Raw genomic sequence first — 21,466 nt, 5'->3', positions numbered from 1 at the left:
GAACCTCTTCATTTCAATATTTCAGGATTAAAAGCAATCACATATGTAATCCAGCAAGATTTAAATCTGGTTCTTCAACACCAATTGACAATAATTGAGTGTTTAGATCACCCTGACCCAATTATAAAGAAAGAGGTGAGTTGTTTTGACGTGGACTTTTTGCATGATAAGCCAAATAAAATGATAGTTGTTAATATTCAAACATTGAAGGTTTATTCAACCTTTACTAGTAGGTAGTTTTACTGTTCTTGTTTTTTTTCTCTAAATTAATTTAATTTGGCTTCAAAGGTGGATTCTGGTGAGTGGAAAATGCACGTAAGGATAGTCAATTCTTCCGTATATGATTGGACAGTTCTCCTCATTTCATCCTTTTGTTCTGACTATTTTACTCTCTCCGCAGACACTAGAACTGCTGTACCGAATCACTAATGCACAGAATGTAGCTGTTATTGTGCAGAAACTGCTGGACTATTTGAGACAAAGCAAAGACGAATACATCACCATCAATTTAGTTGGCAAAATAGCAGAGCTTGCTGAAAAATATCCTTTACGATTTAATGTGTGCGTTTGTGCAAATGGGCATTGATTATTTTTTTCATCATAATTGGAATGAAATGCCGAAGTTGAAATTATAGATTGTGTTGTGAAATACACTGGCTACTACTACTACGTCGACTCAGACCTAGGGGGCTGGTGTCAGGCATGATGACGGACTCTCCACTTCTCCCTTTCCCTCATCAGTGTGTTCAGTTCATCTACATTAGTCGCGCCAGTGTCTTCTAGGAGCGTGTTGACCATAGTCTTTGGAGGGCGCACAGAGTTCATCCTCTCATGCTTGGGCTCCCATGTGATGACTAGGCTAGCAGGTAGCTCGAGGTGGCGTAGACAGTGCCCTGCTAGTTGTAGTCTTCTCGCCTAGATTTTAGTGGTGAGCATCGGTAGGTCGTCATAGAACTCAACGTTCGTCATGTGCTGTTGCCAACTCATGTCAAGAGCCATCCGGAGCATTTGTGTCTGGCAACCATCTATCTATCATAGATACACTGGCACTGATTGAAAATGTTATTAATTATTCTGTTGGAAATGTTTAACTGTGACTTAAGTATTCCCATATGTTAGAAAACAGGTAACTGAAATCTCAGGGTTGTATGTGGTGACATATATGTACTTTGATAATCAATTTACTTTGAGCTTTGAACTTTGAATAAACAGCAAAATCATCTGAATAATAAGGCACTGGCACAAGATGTTTATTTGGATGTTCTGAGTGAGTTTAAGGTGAGAAAATAATCTAGTAATTTCTTTAACTTGCATTCTTCTATAATTTTGCAGGGTGTGCAGTCGTGAGTTTTCTGTATTGGCAGTGTGAAGTTTCATCTACGATAGAGTGGGCTGCAGTAGTTTCAGCTTAGTTTCTCTGTATCTTATTTACACATAAATAATGTTTGAACACTGGATGGAGGGAAAATACAGACCGGAGAAATAAGTCCTTTGTTTTAAATTTTCAAGTAACTCTGGAAAAACTTGTATACATTTCTGTCCTTGATAGCTACATTATACAGTACATTAAAGAAAGTGAAAGTTTGTATGACACTTTGCAGTTTGGATTGCTGATAAGGGTATGGAATATCATAAATCACAATGAAATGATAGTTTGTAGAATGATTGAAGACATTAGATATAAGTAGATTTTCTTTCGGGTTTCTCCCCTTTTTCGGCAGACATTGAAAATGCAGCTCAGCTGATACTTTAATCAGAGTATCCAAGCATCAAAACGGGAGTTGTTCCTGCATCCATGTAAGCCCTGGCGCTAGGGTACAGTGCTGCAGTTGCATCACTCACTAACGTTTGCAAAAGAAAATGCTGAAAATAATACGTGGGCACTAATCTATCATTTTGTTTCAAAAAAAAAGCAATGAAAATACTAATTTCAGATTTGCATTTTAATAACGTCTTACAGAATGATTTTCTTTCCTGCATCATTCACGGCAATTTTATATTGAAATGCCTCTCCCAATTTCTGCCCTCCACCTCTAAAGAAAAACAGATGTCCAACAGATTGTTTTGTCCTTGACAACCCACAAACATATGCTCCCAGTAATGAGTGGTTTATTCAAACCATGAATACAGTATTTTCAGTGGGTGGAGATATGATACAACCAGACATCCCGAATAACTTCTTACGACTACTGGCTGAAGGTAAAAGAACAGCAAATATTATTGAAATTCAGTAGTAGAAAGTGTTAAACCAACAAGGTATGTTTCTAAATGACGCAACACTCCTTGTAAATGTCACATGTATAATAAAGTGGAGATAACTTTTATTGTGCTGTTTTTTTTATTCCTGATGCACAATTATCATCATTCTGATGAAGGCATTAGTCTTGCAGCTCTGCTTTATTAGTTTGCTTCTGTAGGTGCAATAGGATTCTTCATCGGATGCATGTCATTCAGTGATATCATTTAGACACCTAGATTGCATCTTTTCCAAAGGTGACTTTGGAAGATAAATTTTTTAGATATATTTGCAGCTTAGTTTTGATATTTAAAATGTAATGTACTTTTTGACCTCCAGGATTTGATGACGAAGAGGAAGACAAACAGTTGAGGCTTTATGCAGTGAATTCCTATCTTGCCCTTTTGGAAAAGCCCAATGTACAATATCCTCAGAGATTCCTACAGGTTATGAGCTGGGTAAGATTAATAAGTAAAAGAAATGGAGTGAGATTTGTAATTGAACAGAGTAAGGGTTGTTCAGTTAAAGTCATGCTGTAAAATTCATCGGAAGCAGAACTGGTTACAGCTGGATATCAATGTGTATACGTGGCAAAGAAAGAAATGCTGGCTTTGCATGGACTGATGTCATCCTATGATTCTAATCGTAATGTCAGTGGATCATTTGCGAGGTTAAGTTCTACCTCATGATAGCAATAAAGGTCCCGCCAAATACAAATGCTGTCGATGCTAGAAATCTCAAATGTAAACAAATATACTGCAAAATGGAAGGTGAAGTAATAATTTTCCAAGTCCTAGAGCAATCCAGCAAGGATAGAAGCCCTTTGGCCCAACCAATTCATGCTGACCACAGTGTCCACTCAGCCCTTCCCAGTCTCCTGCATTCAGTCAATATCCCTCCAATACTCATTCTCTCAATGTTACACACTCATCTAAAGAAAGCTGTGCATATATCAAACTGGCATTCTTTTTCTACCAAACCTATTCAAGTCTGTGTCATTCATGAGAAGTAGAAAATGCTATAGATGTAAGGAGTAATAAATATAATATTTTAAGCAAGTGACCATTCTACCAAAGACACTGATTATAAGATTGTAAAGAACATGAATAAAATGCTGAAAAGTTTAGCAAATGAGGCAGTAGCTGTGGAAGGAACAGGAGTTAACATGCCATGTTTTGGATCTGCAATCCTTTGTCAGAACTGAGAAAGAGAGATGCAAATTAATTACCATTAGGACAGAAGATGAGGGAGGAATGTGGTGTACAAAGGGTTGAATGTGTAGGACTGTGACAGGATAAGTCAAAATTTCCAGTATTTTCTGTTTTTATTTCAAATTTTCAGCATTTGCTCATCCATACCTGATGTTTGATAACACACAGCAGAAAAGTTAGCCATTTTGGCCCATATTTTTCCCAGAGATACTGATTTCACTTGTAGCTCATGTACCATTGCTGTGCCCAAGATTGACCGACTCAGTACAGATTACATGAGACCTTTCTGGATTTTATAGTTCAGCTACTAATTGTTTTAAACATTGTTTTCATGAATTTTATTTAATTTTCACAACCCTTTATCAACTAGTAATAAAGTGCACATTCCTTGTCAATCACACTGAACTGTTTTGGCACTATTACATAAATGCTATTATATCAAGTCAACAACATTGTACATACTAGTCTATGTTTTGTGATGAGGTACAAGTTGTTGGTTTTAAGTAGATTACTGGGTTGTGATCTGAATATGTGATGAGATGTCTGCAAGCCAAAAATAAGAAAAAAAAACTGTGAAAATAATGATTGTAATGAATGAAATATTTCCTTATGCTGTGTTTTTCAGGCACTGGGAGAATATTCCTACCTCAAAACAGAAACAAAACCAGAAGACGTCATACAGAAATTAGACTGTTTACTTGGGAATTGTGCTGCAAATTTAGAAACAAAAGCTTGGATTCTGAGTGCAATTACCAAGCTCTCTCATCTAACACTGAATGTCGAAGCATTACCTGAAATCGTGCGAAGTTTTGGAAACTCAACAGAACCTTGTTTGAGACAATCTTGTTTTGAGTTGGGGCAGCTTATCGAGAACAGAGAGATAATGAGCGCAGTTTTACCACTGAATGCAAGTTGTGATGATATAATGGTGAGTCTGTTGCGGTAAATATTTTGATGCAGGGCTAAAACTGAATGTTTAGGCTAAAAACCCCTGAGCATGGTCTGATTTGTGAAATCTAGGATTTTGTCTGAAATAATGTATTGTTTTCTGGATAACTCATTTGGAAGATGACATTATTGGTATAGTTCTGAACAAAATAGTGATGTACTGTAGTTAATTGAACCCAGTTGGGCTTTACATTGGGAATAAAAAGCTTGTATTAATGAAGTGACTTCCTACTCAAAGATGTTTCAAAATGACTAGCCTCTATACATTAGTTGTGAAGTACATTTGTTATTATATAGGCTAATATGACAGACAATTTTCATACAACATCATGGTGATTTGATGAGAGCCAAGCCTGTCTGGAGAACTTGATGGACCTTTTTAGGAAGAGAGGGTCCTTGGAAATCAGACAGAATTGGCTTTGGTTTAATGTCACATCTGAAGGTAGAATCTCTTGCAATGCAGATTCTAACCTCTGGGCAAGGGATGAGAGAAAATTATCTGAGTTCCTATGGTTATTATCTTACTATTGAAAATGAATATCAAATGAAGTCATCTGGGGTAACATTAAACAGCCTGCCAACACAGGCTTTGTGAAGAGATAAACTTGTGCTCTATTGTTTTCAACTTAAATTGCAAAAGTATTTGTAAATGGTTAAAAATATCAAAAGCATGCTTGTGTCCTTGCTTAGGTCGATGCTTCACTCTCTTTTCTTGATGGGTTTGTTGCCGATGCCTTGGGTCGTGGAGCTGCACCATATAAGCCACATCATCAAAGGCAAGAAGAGAAGTTGTCCCAAGTAAAAGGTAGATGGAAAAATCACATTGTTTCACTTTACAAAGGCTTTTTAAGATAGTAGAATTAAAACAGTAATTCACTGTTCATCGGAGAAGTGACCTTGTGTTGAAGTTGTATTCAAAATGAATTTCCAAGCTCTTGGAGTTGCCCAATAATTCATTTGTGAATCTAACACAGGCAGCATGATAGTGCAGCCGTTAACAGTGCTCTGCGGTGCCAGCGATCGGGTTTATTCCCCCCCCCCCCCCCCCAATCTGTAAGGAGTTCGTATATTCTCCTCGTGAATGTGTGGACCTCCTCTGGGTGCTCGGCTCCTCCCACTTTCCAAAGATGTATAGGTTAGGGTTAGTAGGTTGTGGGCATGCTATGTTGGTGCTACAAGCATGGTGATATTTGCAAGCTATGCCCAGCATATCCTCGGACTGCTTTGCTCGTTGACATAATGACACATTTCACTGTATGTTTCAATGTATAAGTAACAAATAAAGCTAATTTTATTCTTAATCTAATTTTAAAGGTTGTTATAGAAAGTCTCTGCAATTTTCTCCCTTGCCTAGGATGCATCTCATCTGGGCCAGGTGCCCTATCTATTTTAAGCATATCTAGCTTTTCTTGTCCCAATTTATCAATTTTAGACCATCCTGAATCTCAAGTATACTTTCTTATACTGAGGTTTCAGCAGCAGCACCTCCCTTGCTTAAGGTGGGACCTGTTCAGAAGGAAGGGTTTGCAACTGAGCTGTAGGGGGACTAATATCGTAATGGGAAGGTTTGATAATGCTGCATGGGGGTGGTGGGGTTTAAACTAGAGTTTCAGGGGGATGGGAACCAGACTGCCAGAACAGGTAGTGGAGTGGTTGTGGAGAAAGATGTTATTGTAGACCATCCAACAGTCTGTAGGATTTAGAGAAGCACATTTGTAGAGAAATCACAGATAAGAAAAATAAGGTTATGATATAGGTGGTCTTAACTTTCTACATATTGACTGGGACTCCTAGACCGTAAAAGGGCTGGATGGGAAAAAGTTTGTGGAATGTCTTCGGGAAAGCTTCTTTAATTAATACATAAAAGTCCCAATAGAAGGAGTGTGGTTCTAGGCCTCCTATTTGAGAATGAGACAGGACAGGTGGCAGAAACTTGTGTAGGGAAACATTTTGCATTTAGTGATCATAATGCCATTAGTTTCAAGGTAATTATGGAAAAAGATAGGTCTGGTCCTCTGGTTGAGATTCTTAATTGGAGAAAGACCAATTTTGATGGTGTCAGAAAGGATCTGGCAAGTGTAGTTTGAGACAGGTTGTTTTTTGGCAAAGGTGTACTTTCTGAGTGAGTGGCCTTCAAAAGTGAAATTTTGAGGGTACAGAGTTTGTATGTTCCTATCAGAATAAAAGATGAGGATAACAGGTTTAGGGAACCTGTTTTGTTTTGAGAAATATTGAAGACTTGATTACGAAGAAGGAGATGGTACATAGCACGCATAGGCAGATAGGAACAAATAAGGTACTTGAGTATAAGAAATGCAAGAGAACACTTTAGGAAATTAGGAGGACTAGATGAAAACATGAGATTGCTTCAGCAGACAAGGTGAAGGAGAATCCTACAGACATACCAAGAGCAAAAGGATAGCAAGGTACAAAATTGGTCTTTGGAAGATCAGAGTGGTTATCTAGGCATGAAGCCGAAAGAGATGAGGGAGATCTCGTGGACTTTTTGCATCTTTATTTACTTAGGAGGTGGACACAGAGTCTATAAATGTGAGGAAGTGTAGCAATGAGATCATGGACCTTATATAGATTGCAGAGAAAGTATTTGCTGTCTTGAGGCAAATTAGGGTGGATAAATCCCCGGGGCCTGACAAAGTGTTTCCTGCTGTGGGAGGCTAGTGCAGAAATTGCAGGGGTCATAGAAGAGATGTTTAAAGCATCCTTGGCCATGGGTAAGGTGTGAGTGGATTGGATGATGGCTGATGTTGTTCTGTTGTTTAGGAAAAGCTCTAAGAATAAGCCAGGAAATTATAGGCCAGTGAGCCTGACATTGGTAGTAGGAAAGTTATTGGAAGGCATTCTAAGGGACCAGATATACAAGTTTTGGATAGACAGACACTGATTAGGGATAGTCAACATGGCTTTGTGAGTGGTAAGTTGTGTCTAACCAATCTTACAGAATTTTTCGAGGAAGCTGATGAAGGCAGAGCAGTGGATGTGCACATGGATTTTAACAAGGCCTTTGACTGGGTCCCACATAGGTTTGTCAAGAAGATCCAGTTGCTTTGTATTCAAGATGATAGTAAATTGGATTTAAACGTTGGCTTTGTGGGAGACGCCAGGCAGTGGTAGTAGATGTTTGCCTCTCTGACTGCAGGCCTGTGACTAGTGGTGTGCAGCAAGGATTGGTGGTGAATCCATTGTTGTTTGTTATCTATATCAATGATCTGGATGATGTGATAAACTGGATCAGCAAATTTGTGGATGACACCAAGGTTAAGGGTGTAGTGGACAGTGAGGAAGACTATCAAAGCCTGCAGAGAGATCTGGACCAGCTGGGAAAATGGGGTGAAAATTGGCAGATGCAATTTAATGCAGACAAGTGTGAGATGTTGCACTTTGGTCGGACTAATCAGGGTGGGTCTTACATGGTGAGTGGTAGGGCACTGAGGAGTACGGTTTAATAGAGGAATTGGAGAATACGGATCCATAATTCCTTGAAAGTGGTAGATAGGGTCGCAAAGAAAGCTTTTGGCATTTTGGCCTTCATAAATCAATGTATTGAGTACAGGAGTTGGGGTGTTATGTTGAAAATGTATCAGTCATTGGTGAAGCCTAATTTGGAGTATTGTGTGCAGTTTCGGTCACCTACCTACAGGAAAGATGTAAATAAAATTGAAAGTGTGTGGGGAAAATTTACAAGGATGTTTCCGGGACTTGATGAGCTGAGTTATAGGGAAAGGTTGAATAGGTTAGAACTTTATTCCATAGAACGTAGAAGATTGAGAGGAGACTTAATAGAGGTATACAAAATTATGAGGGGTAAAGATGGGGTAAATGCAAGCAGGCTTTTTCCATTGAAGTTGGTTGAGCGCAACTAGAGGTTAAGGGTGAAAAGTGAAATGTTTAAAGGGGCATGAGGAGGGAGCTGCATTCTAGGTGGTTAGAGTGTGTACGAGCTGCCCGTGCAAGTGGTGGATGTGGGTTTGCTTTCAATATTTAAGAGAAATTTAAATAGGTACTTTGTTTGGAGGGGTATGGAGGTCTATAGTCCAGGTGCAATTTGATGTGACTGGTCAGATTAATGTTTTGGCACAGACTAGATGGGCTGAAGGGCCGGTTTACAACTGTGCTGTAGTGTTCTATGGCTCTGTGACTACGGAGATCAGGAGAGACTGCTTTTCCCTGAGAATATTGAATCTGTGGAACTCTCTGCCCAGGAACCAAATAGTAGAGGCTCCCTTGTTAAACGTGTTCAAGGCACAGATGGATTTTTACATAGCAGAGTAATTAAAGATTAATTTAGGAGAAAAAGGAGATGGGGGATCTGAATCAATGATCTTATTGAATGGTGGAACAGGCTTGATGGTCCATTGGGTCTACTCCTGCTCCTATTCCTTATATTCCTTTATGGTCTTTCCTTCAACATTCTTCCTGTTCACATAACATAAATTTTTTTTCCTGGTTCCCTTTTAATCTTGCCGTCAGTCTTTACTAAACCTCTTCCCTCTCAATCTCATTTCCTTTCCTTGTAACATCTCTCAGCATTTCATAATCAGCTTAGTATTTTCTTTGTTTAAAACCTGATATATATTATAACCTCTTTTTTTCAGCTGTTTCACCTTCTGTACTCTCTCTTTGGTATATTTTATGTAATGATAGTACCTCTTGAAGTAAAGACATTTCTTTTAATTTCCCTTCCCATTTCCTCTTGGGACTATCATTTCTATTGCTGAAACCCCATCTTAAATGTTTCCCATGCTTTTTCCTAGTGAGTTTCTAATTCCAGTTTATTTAGACCAGGTCTGTTCTCATCTGATTGACATTAGCCCTTCTCTATTTGACTAATTTTATCTTGGAGTTGGTGTCTTTTTCCATTGCCATTTTCCTTACATCATGAGCATTGTTTCCTGGATGTTTTCCCACTAACACTTCACCTGGCTCACTACTCAGAACCAAGTTCAAAATCCTCATTGAATTGGAAATGCACTGATAAGATCACGTCAGAAACTCCTATCCATCCTGGATATGGAGTAACCATATGTATCTGGCTAAAACGGTTGCTGTTAAAACTAAGTTGAGGCCTTTTTAATGAAGTAATTATATTAGACGTAGCATATTGAATTACAACTGAAGCTCAAACAATACCAAATCAATACTAATGCCTGTTTAAAAACTTTATTTAATCAGAACCAAATTGTGAAGGCTATTTATATTCCTGGATGCTTTATTGTTTATCTTTATAGTTTCTAATTAAGATTTTTAAAAATTTTTATTGAGATACAGCGTGAAATAGGCCCTTCCGTCCCTTCAAGTCATCTTGCCCAGCAACCCAAGCCTAAGTGCAGGGCAATTTACAATGACCAGTTAACTTACCAACTGGTATGTCTGTGGATTGTGGGAGGAAACTGGGGCACCTAGAGGAGATCCATGTGGTCATGGGGTCTTTACAGACAGTGGCAGGAATTGAACCCGGGTTGCTCCGCTGGTACTGCAAAGTGTTGTGCTAACCGCTACACTACCATGCTGCCCCATATTTATTTAAATATGCTGTTCTCAAGAATTATTAAATACAAGTGCATAATGACACCTAGGCAAATAACTCTGTTTAAAGGTAAATCTGACTTCTAAAGCATTTATTAAAGTACTGAGAAAGAATGGGATTGAGCAGTGCTTAAAATTTCCAAGTGAACTGTTTAATATGGAGGATATAAAATAAGACTATTATTGTTGCTTATTTTTGAAGTAATAGATCAATAAGAAATTACCTCTAAAATTTGTTACAATAGTAGCTCCTATTTTAAGTGCAATTGACACTTTCACATCACGCCTCCTTCCAAAAAAAAATCCCTGGCCTGTTGTATGAAACTGGGCAGATTGGGTGCTGTTTGAATTGGGTGGTTTGGTTGCTTTCCTGAGATTTATCCTTATTAAACAACTCTTTTCAGCAGGCGGATGACAGGTATGATAAAAGCAGAAGGTCTGAGTGGTGTGAGCACTGGAACAGAACCAGCTTCACCATCAGACTGTGAGAGCTGGCATCATGAGAGTTAGTTATACCTTCCTTGTCATTGCTGAGAACAACGAGATTGCAGGGTTTCTCCATTCAGGGCAAAACGGCATACGGGCAGTTCAATTACTAAAAGCACAATGACTAAATTTAAAATAACATCTGAGTTACTAGAGTGACAGCTAAGTTACAACAGAATTTAAAACAAGCAACTCTAAAGTGGGGCATTGTTCAGTTTCACAACAGGCCCGGGGGAAAAGCTGTTTTTCTGTCTGGATGTCTGTGCAGAGAGGTTTATGTATCTCCTGCCGGATGGTAGGAGATTGAGCAGATAATTACTGGAGTAGGAACGTGGCAGTATAGGCCAGCAAGGTGAACTTCATGCAGTGAAAATTACTTGGACATACCTTGCTATGACCTGCACTGCATTCCTCATTGGTTATCAGAATCATCTTCCCTCATTGTGGGTAAAGGTCTCCTTTCATTTAGATACCAGGACATATTTTACTGCTGACTCCCCACTCCCACACAGGCTGCAGTAGGCTTATGGGACAAATGCATGTATTATAAATCTCTGCAATTTTCCCTTTGAGGTCTGCTTGTACTGGACTTATCCATTTAAAATTGAAGTCATTATCACTGGAAATTTAACCACTCAGCAAGCCACTTATATCAATTTAATTGTACCTTTGACAATATATTGTACCAGCCTTGATTGCCTTTTGTCACTAATGTGCAGTGTGATTATAATTTCACGTTATAAGTGATAAGATTAATGAGGCTGAGCACATGGTCACTATCACCCAATTCTGGGATATTTCATATTGTAGCAGGCTTTAAGTTCAAGATGAATCGCTGGTAAGTGAGAGCATTCTCTTTCTGCTATATTTACAAAGTGTCATGTACCATTCAGTTATACTTTCTAATACACACTAACGAACTACAACAAATTCATAGTGGATCGAATTATAAGCACATTTATTATTGCAAGAGAAAGTCTACCTCCATTGGAAAGTAGCTTCAGTCTTACAGCTCAAAACAAGCTATTTTTAGATGCTTACAAAGTCCAGTAATTCATCAATTTCATGCCTTTGAGGTTGTTCCATCTCATAATTACATTCCTTTCTTATCTGCATCTGTTGCATTTGTCATTAATCAGTCCATTTATCTTTTGAGGTTTCTTCCCTCATGACAGCTGAGACATAAACACACCCCCGCTATAAAACAAACACACACTCTCACGCTCTTGCGTACTTTTAATCTCTTTTTCATGGTTAGTTACTAAGACATTGGGGGGCTAAACTACATTTGTTACTTGGAATCTGTGCTTGTACATGTTAACCGTTATTAATGTAATCCTGATCTCTTTGTATCATTATTATTATGTTTATTAATTTTGAAACTTAATAAAAAGATTGAAAAAGAACAATATCACATCCCTGCTCTTACATTCTATACCTCTAGAAATGAATGCCAACATTGCATTCACCTTCTTCACCACCGACTCAACCTGGAGGTTAACCTTTAGGGTATCCTGCACAGGGACTTTGCATCTCTGGATTTTGAATTCTCTCCCCATCTAAATAATAGTCTGCCCGTTTATTTCTTCCACCAAAGTGCATGAGCGTACACTTTCCAACATTGTATTTCATTTGCCACTTCTTTGCTGATTCCCCTAAACTATCTAAGTCTCTCTGCAGGCTCTCTGTTTGCTCAACACGACCCGCTCGTCCACCTATCTTTGTATCATCGGCAAATTTAGCCACAAATCCATTAATCCCATAGTCCAAATCATTGACATACATTGTAAAAAGAAGCTGTTCCAACACCGACCCCTGTGGAAGTTCACCGGTAACCGGCAGCCAGACAGAATAGGATCAGTTTATTCCCACTCTCTGTTTTCTGCAGATCAGCTAATGCTCCACCCATGCTAGTAACTCCCCTGTAATTTCATGGGCTTTTATCTTGCTAAACAGCATCATGTGCAGCACCTTGTCAAAGGCCTTCTGAAAATACATCACATCTACTACAACTCCTTTGTCTACCCTGCTTGTAATTTTCTCAAAAAATGGCAGTAGGTTAGTCAGGCAGCATTTTCCTTTCAGGAAACCATGCTGGCTTTGGCCCATCTTGTCATGTGCCTCTAGGTACTCCATAATCTCATCCCGAACAATCGATTCCAACAACTTCCCAACCACTGATGTCAGGCTAACAGGTCTATATTTTCCTTTCTGCAGCCTCCCACCCTTCTTAAATAGCAGGGTAACATTTGCAATTTTCCAGTCATCCAGTACAATACCAGAATCTATCGATTCTTGAAAGATCATTGCTATGCCTACACAATCTCCCCAGCTACTTCCTTCAGAACCTGAGGGTGCATTTCATCAGGTCCAGGAGATTTATCCACCCTTCAGACTATTAAGCTTCCTGAGCACCTTCTCAGTCATAATTTTCACTGAACTTACTCAGACATCCCACCCTGCAAAAACTCATTTCAGGGAGGTAGCACCATCAGTTTGCGGGAGACTTCCGGGAGAGGTGGGATGTCTGCAATAGAGTAGCTCCTTAGCAGCTAGCCAGCTAGTTTAAATAACGTTAGCTATGCAAATGAACGAATGTCACCTGTTAAACTCATTTCAACATGTCCTTTACAGTCTTAACCCACCATGGGCAATAGAAAAGTCACTGTTGCAAACGGTGCAGCGAGCAACACTGTCGTTATTTTTGACCCCTATTAGGCAGGGGTACGCTTTAGTGTCTGGGGTGATGTACGTCTTATATTTTTTTTTGGAACACTCTGCCACTCTGACTTTTTTTGGAACTCTCTCGCTTGTGGATGCTCTCACTCGTGCTGGCTTTCTCGCTCTTGTTCTCGCGCTTGCTTTCTCTCGTGCTCTCTGTCGCTCTCTCACGTTTGCTTTCTCACTCTTGCTCTCGCTCTCTTGCGCATGCTTTCTTGCTCTCACTCTTTCTCGCTTGCTTTCTTGCTCTCTTGCATTTGCTTTCTTGCTCTTGCGCTCTCTCACGCTCACTCTCAAAAAAAATCAATTTCTGGGACATTGTGTATAATTTGCGGGCATCAAGGAGCCACTATTAATTTGCGGGAGACTCCCGGAACTTCCGGGAGAGGTGGGATGTCTGCATACTTCACTTCCCTGACGCTCTTGAATGACCGGTATACTGCAGATGTCTTCCACTGTGAAGACTGATGCAAAATACGTATTCAATTCCTCTGCCTTCTCTGTGCTTCTCATTACAATATCTCCAGCACCGTTTTCTATTGCTCCTATATTTACCCTGAACTCTCTTTAAAAAAGCTTTTAGTAACTTCTTTGATATTAGTTGCCAGCTTCCTTTCATAATTCATCTTTTCCTTCCTGGTTTCCTTCTGAAAGTTCCTAAAAGCTTCCCAATCCTCTATCTTCCCACTAGCTTTGGCTTCCTTGTATGCCCTCTGTTTTGCTTTTACTTTGGCTGTGACTTCACTGGTCAGCCACAGTAATGTCCTCCTTCCATTCGAAAATTTCTTCTTTGGAATATATCTGTGTTGCACTTCCCTCATTTTTTGCAGAAACTCCAGCCATTTCTGCTCTGTTGTCCTTCCTGCTGGTGTCTCTTTCCAGTCAACCTTCGCCAGTTTCCCTGTAATGCCATTGTAATTTCCTTTACTCCACTGAAATACTGACACATTGGAATTTAGTTTCTCCTTTTCAAATTTCAAAGTGAACTCAATCGTATTGTGATCACTGTCCCCCAAGGGTTCCTTAACCTTAAGCTGATCACCTTTGGATCAATGCACAACATCCAATCTAGCACAGCAGCTCCCCTAGTGGGCTCAACAACAAGTTGTTCTAAAAATCCATCCCTTAGACAATCCTACAAATTCTCTCTTGAGATCCAGTACTGGCCTGGTTTTCCCCATCCATCTTCATGCTAAAAAATCCCCAACAATTATCATGACATTGCCCTTCTGACACACCTTTTCTGTCTCCTGCTGTAATTTGTAATCCACATCCCAGCTGCTGTTTGGAGGCCTGTATACAACTGCCATCAGGGTCCTTTTATCCTTGCCATTTCTTAACTCAACCCATAGAGACTCTACACCTTCCGGATCTTATGTCATTCTTTTCTAATGATTTAATATTATTTCTTATACACAGTGCCACGCCACCCCGTCTGCCTACTAATCTATCTTCCTGATACACCGTATATCCTTGGACGTTCAGCTCCCAATGGCAGCCATCCTCTAGCCAAGTTTCAGAGATGGCCACAATATCATTCTTGCCAAGCTGTAGCTGAATTTCAAAATCATCCATTTTATTTTTTTTTTACCAGGTTCTCCATGATTTCTGTTTATCATGGGAATTGTTTATTAACATATAACCACATCCCACTCCATCCAGTAAATTCCTTTGATGACAATTATGACAAAGCCTTTTTTTGGCAATTGAATTAAACATTTTCTTGAATTGATTACTCCATGCAGCTTAATTAACAATTTAATATCCAGAGACTGTTTATGTGGATATCATTAAACCACAGCTACTCTTTGTGCAAGATCTGTTCCAGAATTTGAATTTCCATGTAAGAAAGGATTTTTTATTTGTGTGGTTGGTGTATTTCCACAGCAGTAGCTGAACAAAAGATTATGTGAGGAGTAGCAGCATATTCAGCAGGTCTGTGAAATGGTATTAACACAGAAAATACTCCTTTAATCTCCTATCAAAATCAGTTTGCTTTCTTTTGGGTAGTGCCCTCTTTGTACAAAGTTTTAATTCCTTTTGTGACTAGCATTTAACTTAGCCCTCTAGTCATGTAAGCTTAATTATGTTTAAACTCTTAAGAGCAGAGGTCGTTCATTCAGGTCCTTTTTATAGGAGTCCAATTTAATATTAACCACAAAGAATGTTTTTATTATATTTTTCCAGAAAGCTACATTGATCTATTTATAAAAGAATTACGAAAACAATTTTTTTTCTCTCTGAGGAGAAAGTCTAGCTTCAAGGCTAAATATTTTAATTTTCCATACTCATTTCAGCTCACTCTCTTCCCTACACCTTGCCGTAGAAATAGAATGACGTTACAGGCTTCTGTTGATTTAAACCAATTTTGATGTCTGACTGCGTAAAGTGCACCTTGGCTGTGCCTCTCCTTCCAGGTTTTGAATATGTCAGTCATTCTTTGTCTAAAATAGCAGCTCACCATTTATAGTATCAAAGATGCAATTCCTTGCTTTGCCACTTTAGTGGAATTCAATGATGCTCAGTTAAAGTGAAAAGTATAGGTGATATATACCACGTCAGAAAATAATTGAAATAATTTTGAAGGCAGTGAAAGAGAGATTATTTGCGCTGGAAAACTGATTAGGCTCCTTCTAACACAGGTGATAAGATTGAAGCTTCTCTTTCTAATCTGTCAGTGCTGATTTGCTGTCTGAAACTGGCCTAATTTAAAAAGTATGGTGACAGACTGCACCGCATACCACCATTATTCCCTCTAATTTGTAATGACCAGTGTGCGCAAAAATCTTCTGCTGTGCAATTTTTTGCCCAGTGACAACAACATGTGCGCACTGAATTTTTAGAGGTAAACCAGAAGCTATTCTACGGATAATAAACTGTCAAGTCCAGTTTGTTGTTCATCGTTTAAAAGAAAAAGAATAATACACATTATTGAATCTTATTTCTCATAAACTATACCAACTAGTGGAATGGTGCCATAGCAACAACCTGGCACTCAACGTCAGTAAGACGAAAGAGCTGATTGTGGACCTCAGGAAGGGTAAGACGAAGGAACACGTACCAATCCTCATAGAGGGATCAGAAGTGGAGAGAGTGAGTAGCTTCATATTCCTGGGTGTCAAGATTCTGAGGATCTAACCTGGTCCCAACATATTGATGTAGTTATAAAGAAGGCAAGATGGCTGCTATACTTTATTAGGAGTTCAAAGAGATTTGGCATGTCAACAAATACACTCAAAAACTTCTGTAGTGGTAACGTCGAGAGCATTCTGACAGGCTGCATCACTGTCTGGTATGGAGGGGCTACTGCACAGGACCGAAAGAAGCTGCAGAAGGTTGTAAATCTAGTCAGTTCCATCTTGGGCACTAGCCTACAAAGTATCCAGGTCACCTTTAGGGAGTGGTGTTTCAGAAAGGCAGCATCCATTATTAAGGATCTCCAGCACCCAGGGCATGCACTTTTCTCACTGTTACCATCAAGTAAGAGGTACAGAAGCCTGAAGGCACACACTCAGCGATTCAGGAACAGCTTCTTCCCCTCCGCCATCTGATTCCTAAATGGACATTGAATCTTTGGCCACTACCTCACTTCTTTTTTTTATATGCAGTATTTCTGTTTTTGCATGTTTTTTTAAAAAATCTATTCAAAATAGATAATTGATTTACTTAATTTATTATTATTACATTTTTTTCTCTCTCTCTGCTAGATTATGTAATGCATGGAACTGCTGCTAACTTTCACGTCACATGCCGGTGATAATAAACCTGATTCTGACTATGTGATTGTGTATGATACTTAAAATGCCAATGAGGTAGAGGGCGACAACCTTTTGTGTGCAGTTTAAGTTCTTTTGTGCGCTAGTAGCAAAAGATGTGTGCACACGTATACCTCAGAGGGAACATTGCATAGCACTCGTGGGAAGACCGGAGCAATTCCTGCCCACAGAAAAACTGAAAACTGGCTTAAATATGACTCGTGTATCCAGCTGTCACCCTCACTTTTACGAGCACAGAGCATCTGAAGGTTATTGAAATTTAATGGCAGCACCAAAGCATGGAGGTTCAGGTAACACTATTACAGTGCCAGCTGTAAGATCAGAGCTCAATTCCTACCATTGTCTGTAAGGAGTTTATTCGTTCTCCCCATGACCATGGGGTTTCCCCAGGTGATCTGGTTTTCTTCCACTTTCCAAAGATGTACAGTAAGGGTTAATGATTGAGAGCAGCAGTGCTGGCACCAGAAGCGTGGCAGCACTTCTGGGCTGCACGGCATAAACCTCGCTGATTTGATTTGATGGAAACAACACATTTTTGATAGATTGAGTAAAGGTGTAGACAAGAGAGCAAATTCAGAATCCAGAGGTGCAAGTGGACTTGCAGGTCCCTTGTGCAAGATTCCCTAATGGTTCACTTACAGGTTGAGTCGGTGGTAGGGCAGGCAAATGCAGTATGAGCATTCATTTTGAAGGGAGTAGATATAAAAGCAAGGATGTAATGCTGAGGCTTTATAATATATTGGTCAGACCACACTTGGAGTATTGTAAACAGTTTTGGGCCCTGATGTTCCAGCATTGGAGAGGGCCCAGAGGAAGTTCATGAGAATGATCCTGGGAATGAAAGGGCTAATGTATGAGGAGCATTTAATAGCTCTGGGCCTGTAATCACGGGAATTAGAAGAATGATGGTGGGGGGATCTCATTAAAACCTGTCGATATAGAAGGCCTAACTAGAGTGAACGTAGAGAGGATATTCCAAATAATGGGAGAGTTTAGAACCAGACCGCATGGCTTCAGATTACAAGGACATCCCTTTAGAACAGAGATGATGAGGAATTTCTTTAGCCAGAGGGTTGTGAATCTGTGGAATTCATTGCTAAAGCCAACTGTGGAGGCCAAGCCATTTGGTATATTTAAAGCGGAGGTTAACAGGTTCTTGATTACTAAGGGTATCAAAGGTTACAGGAGAATGGGACTGAGAGGGATAATAAATCAGCCATGATGAAATGGTGGAGCAGACTCAATGGGCTGAATGGCCTAATTCTGCGTCTATGTTTATGGTCTTATTTCACTGTATGTTTTAATGTATATAAAACTAATCTCTGTCAATGCATCAAGATACTCAAAAACACTAAGATATTTAACATATAAGCAAACTACATCAATTAAAAGAACTTTGTACATTCTTCATATTTACCCTTGTTGGTCAAGTATTCTTCATAGACCTGCTGTTGCTGCACCTTGACTAAACAAACAGGTTCAGTGATCACATTCCCCAAATGATCCTTTGAATATGGAGCTTGTGGGTGGAGATTGAAGGCCAGGATTACTCAATCCTGATTGTATCTGGCAGGAGAAAAGTTGAGAGCAGAGGTCAGTGAACAGATCATTAATAAGTGTTCTCTTAATCTGTCATCCGGATGGCCTCTTCAACAGGTTATCACCAGCGATTCTGGCCTCCCACAATCAGAGATATTCCTCTAGACTAATCCGCCTCTTCCCATCTTTGCTGCAAATTCTCTTTCCCAGTTCTGACTCAGAATCTTGAACTTGAAAAGTTAGCTGCTTCTCTTATTATCCTCATTTTTTTTTAAATTTCGGTGTTTTAATGTCATAAATAGACAATTTAGAATTTGGGAAAGTGAACAAAAAAATTCCACTGTCCCAATTTAAATTTATTTCTAGGAAAGATGAAATTGGTATCACTTTCTAAAGTATTGTAGATGTTGGGAATCTGATAATTAAAAACAAGAAATGTAGGAAATAGGCAGCTGGTCAAACATCATCTGAGAAGAAAATTAAATGTTTCAAGCCAATGGTCTTTCTTCAGCCCTGATTTGCCTTTCAGCCTCAGCGCATCCTTCCAAGTGATGGAAAAGTGGTTTGAGTTTTTTAAATATTTAAAAAGTTTTTAAACTGTTCTGTTTAGTTTTTAACCTATTCCATTCTTTCTACACTTAATGTTTCTTTTAGTATCTAATTCATTTCATTTCTTTCCCTCTAAAAGTTGTTTGTCTTTCTTTAATTTCACTTATTGGAGAACGAGCCCATTGGATTTGCTGTCCTCATGGCAGCAGATGCAATAAATAAGCATTGCAGTTTATCTATGCAGTAAGCAAATGCATTTTCTTGTGAAAGGGCACCACCAAGTGGAAATACAGAACTCAAACAGTACGAAAAGAGATTTCATAATAGAGTGATGAGATTATTGGCCAAATCAACTCAAAACACCTATCTCCTTGTAATCAGGTTTAAGCACTGAAATATTGAGTATTTAGGTATGGCTGCATGGTGGGTGGAGGTACTAAACTTTAACCTGGTTTGCATATATCCCAGCAGTTTTATGTTAGACACTCACTGCATAACTAAACAATTTATTTATTTTTTTACAGTGTTAAATTTTGAACCATATGGGCTATCTTTTCTGACAAGCCCACAGACCTCCAGTGTTACAGGAAGGCAGTCTCCAACAGACTTGTCTTTGAATTCAGAGGTTTCCTATAACAGCACAGAATCTGGATTAAAAGAGTAAGTTAAGATTTATTATATTGTTTTGGTAAATATCAGTAGATCTAAGCATGAATACTGTTTGCTTGGATTAGAAATCTTTTGTGTAATTAGTAATTGTAAAATATACACATTTTGCCTAAATTTATGAAATTGTAACCTGGCTGATTTTGGTGTTGAACACGAGAATGCTGGCATATACAGTATAGTTGAATACGTCCATAAAAGAATAGTTGGTCACTGAACAGCATTATTCACTTGGATTTTGTAAATTAGTCTCTGCTTTGGCATACTCCATACTGTTTCCTGGTCCTGCTTTTAGTCAGAATGTAGATATATCGATTAGAATTTATTCAGCAATCACCAATGGCTGCAACTAACTGAGGAGTTGATATTGGTCAAGACTCCAGGATACTTCTGTGTTCTTTGACTGATATCATAGAATCTTTTTTGTTTACTTGAGCAAACAGATGGAGATTTAACATCTAATCCAAAATGCTCTCTTAGCATTACACTGGTGTTAGTTCAAAGTTAAGTGCTGAAGTTGTCGAGAGAGTTTTGAACTCCTGACCTCCTGAATGATGCAGAGGGGCTATTATAAAGTCAGTTTTGGCAAATAAATAAAATCCAACCAGTGCAACAAACATTTGGCGCTTTATAGTAGTATAGAACTAATATTTTTATTTGTTCGTTAGGAGACTGAGAATTAATGTTCTATTTTTTTCAGTAGACTGTCTACAGTGGTGATTCCTTGCATGCATGAATAAGGGATCTGTTGCCAGCATTAGGGTGGCTTATATTGAAATGTATATCTCTTGTATTTAGTTCAGATAGCCTGAAACTTGAAGGGGTGAAAAAAGTATGGGGTAAGAAGGGCTACCTTCGAAACAAAGAATCCAAAGAAGAAGCCTCCAGCAAAACAAGTGCCATTTCTGGAAGTGAAATGGTTGCTGAATGCCCCGGCACAGCAGAAAGCAATGTTAGTATTTCTGCAGAAGAACAAGAAAAAAAGCTTTTGGCATCATCTCTATTTGTTGGTTTGGGATCCAATAACTTTGTAAATTTGGTAAGTGAATTTTAATATGTCTATGGCTTCATCAAATAGGATTGTAATCAAGTATGAATCATAACAGCCTCTAAAACCCAATACCCCATCAGTGCATTTTTAAAAAATGATTAATGGGAGTTTAGTTGATCGCTGAGCTTGGCAAAATGTTTGCAGTTTTTTTGGCTCCAGTTGAGAAGCCATCAGCGATGTGCAGTTGAGGGTGTTGTGTTCCCTCAGAATGCTCCACTGGAGTCCAAATGGATATTGATTAGATGTTGTGATCTGGTTGACTGGTTCAAAACACTGAACAGCTTAGCAGTAGAAGACTCTGATTGACTAACTTTGAGGGAGGTTTGTTGGAAGTGTTTGCTTTGCTGTCCAGATCCTGAGATTACTGGTGATTCATTGATTGTTGACGTCATTTCTCTGTAAGGGTTCATATACTGGATCTATGTCAATGTGTTTGTAGCCAACTCGAGCAACCAATATTCTGCATTATTTCAAAAGTAATTATCCTTTCTTTTGGTTACTTTTGTGATGCACCATATAGAAACTATCTCAAATTAACAACTTGAGTTTGTACCATCTTTGAAGATTGTTGGACTAATTGTATGTTTATATCTAGTTGTTTAGTTATTATTGATGATTTTCAGTTTGCGAATAGAATGAGCTGACCATAAAGTGAAAATCCATGGCCATTCTGGATACTTCAACTATAATGGAGGGCTTGAAGATTCAGTGGTAACACATTGGAAACAAAGCCTTTGTC

General features: G+C 38.9%; 1 protein-coding gene across 1 annotated transcript in view; it reads left to right on the top strand.

Annotated features, from left to right (window-relative positions):
* ap4e1 (adaptor related protein complex 4 subunit epsilon 1) overlaps positions 1-21,466 on the top strand; it is a 69,135-nt gene that overhangs the window by 30,101 nt on the left and 17,568 nt on the right. Inside the window, exons 10-17 of the mRNA XM_072278199.1 lie at positions 26-135; positions 401-540; positions 2,087-2,199; positions 2,576-2,694; positions 4,073-4,375; positions 5,086-5,200; positions 19,535-19,670; positions 20,475-20,715. Of these exons, the coding sequence (XP_072134300.1) occupies positions 26-135; positions 401-540; positions 2,087-2,199; positions 2,576-2,694; positions 4,073-4,375; positions 5,086-5,200; positions 19,535-19,670; positions 20,475-20,715 (1,277 nt within the window). The remainder of the gene's footprint in view (positions 1-25; positions 136-400; positions 541-2,086; positions 2,200-2,575; positions 2,695-4,072; positions 4,376-5,085; positions 5,201-19,534; positions 19,671-20,474; positions 20,716-21,466) is intronic.

This window comes from Mobula birostris, chromosome 14 (genome assembly GCF_030028105.1).
Source record: "Mobula birostris isolate sMobBir1 chromosome 14, sMobBir1.hap1, whole genome shotgun sequence".
NCBI classification, from domain to species: Eukaryota; Metazoa; Chordata; class Chondrichthyes; order Myliobatiformes; family Myliobatidae; genus Mobula; species Mobula birostris.
The sequence above is the reverse complement of the archived record's forward strand: the minus strand, read 5'-3'. Positions and strand labels throughout refer to the sequence as shown.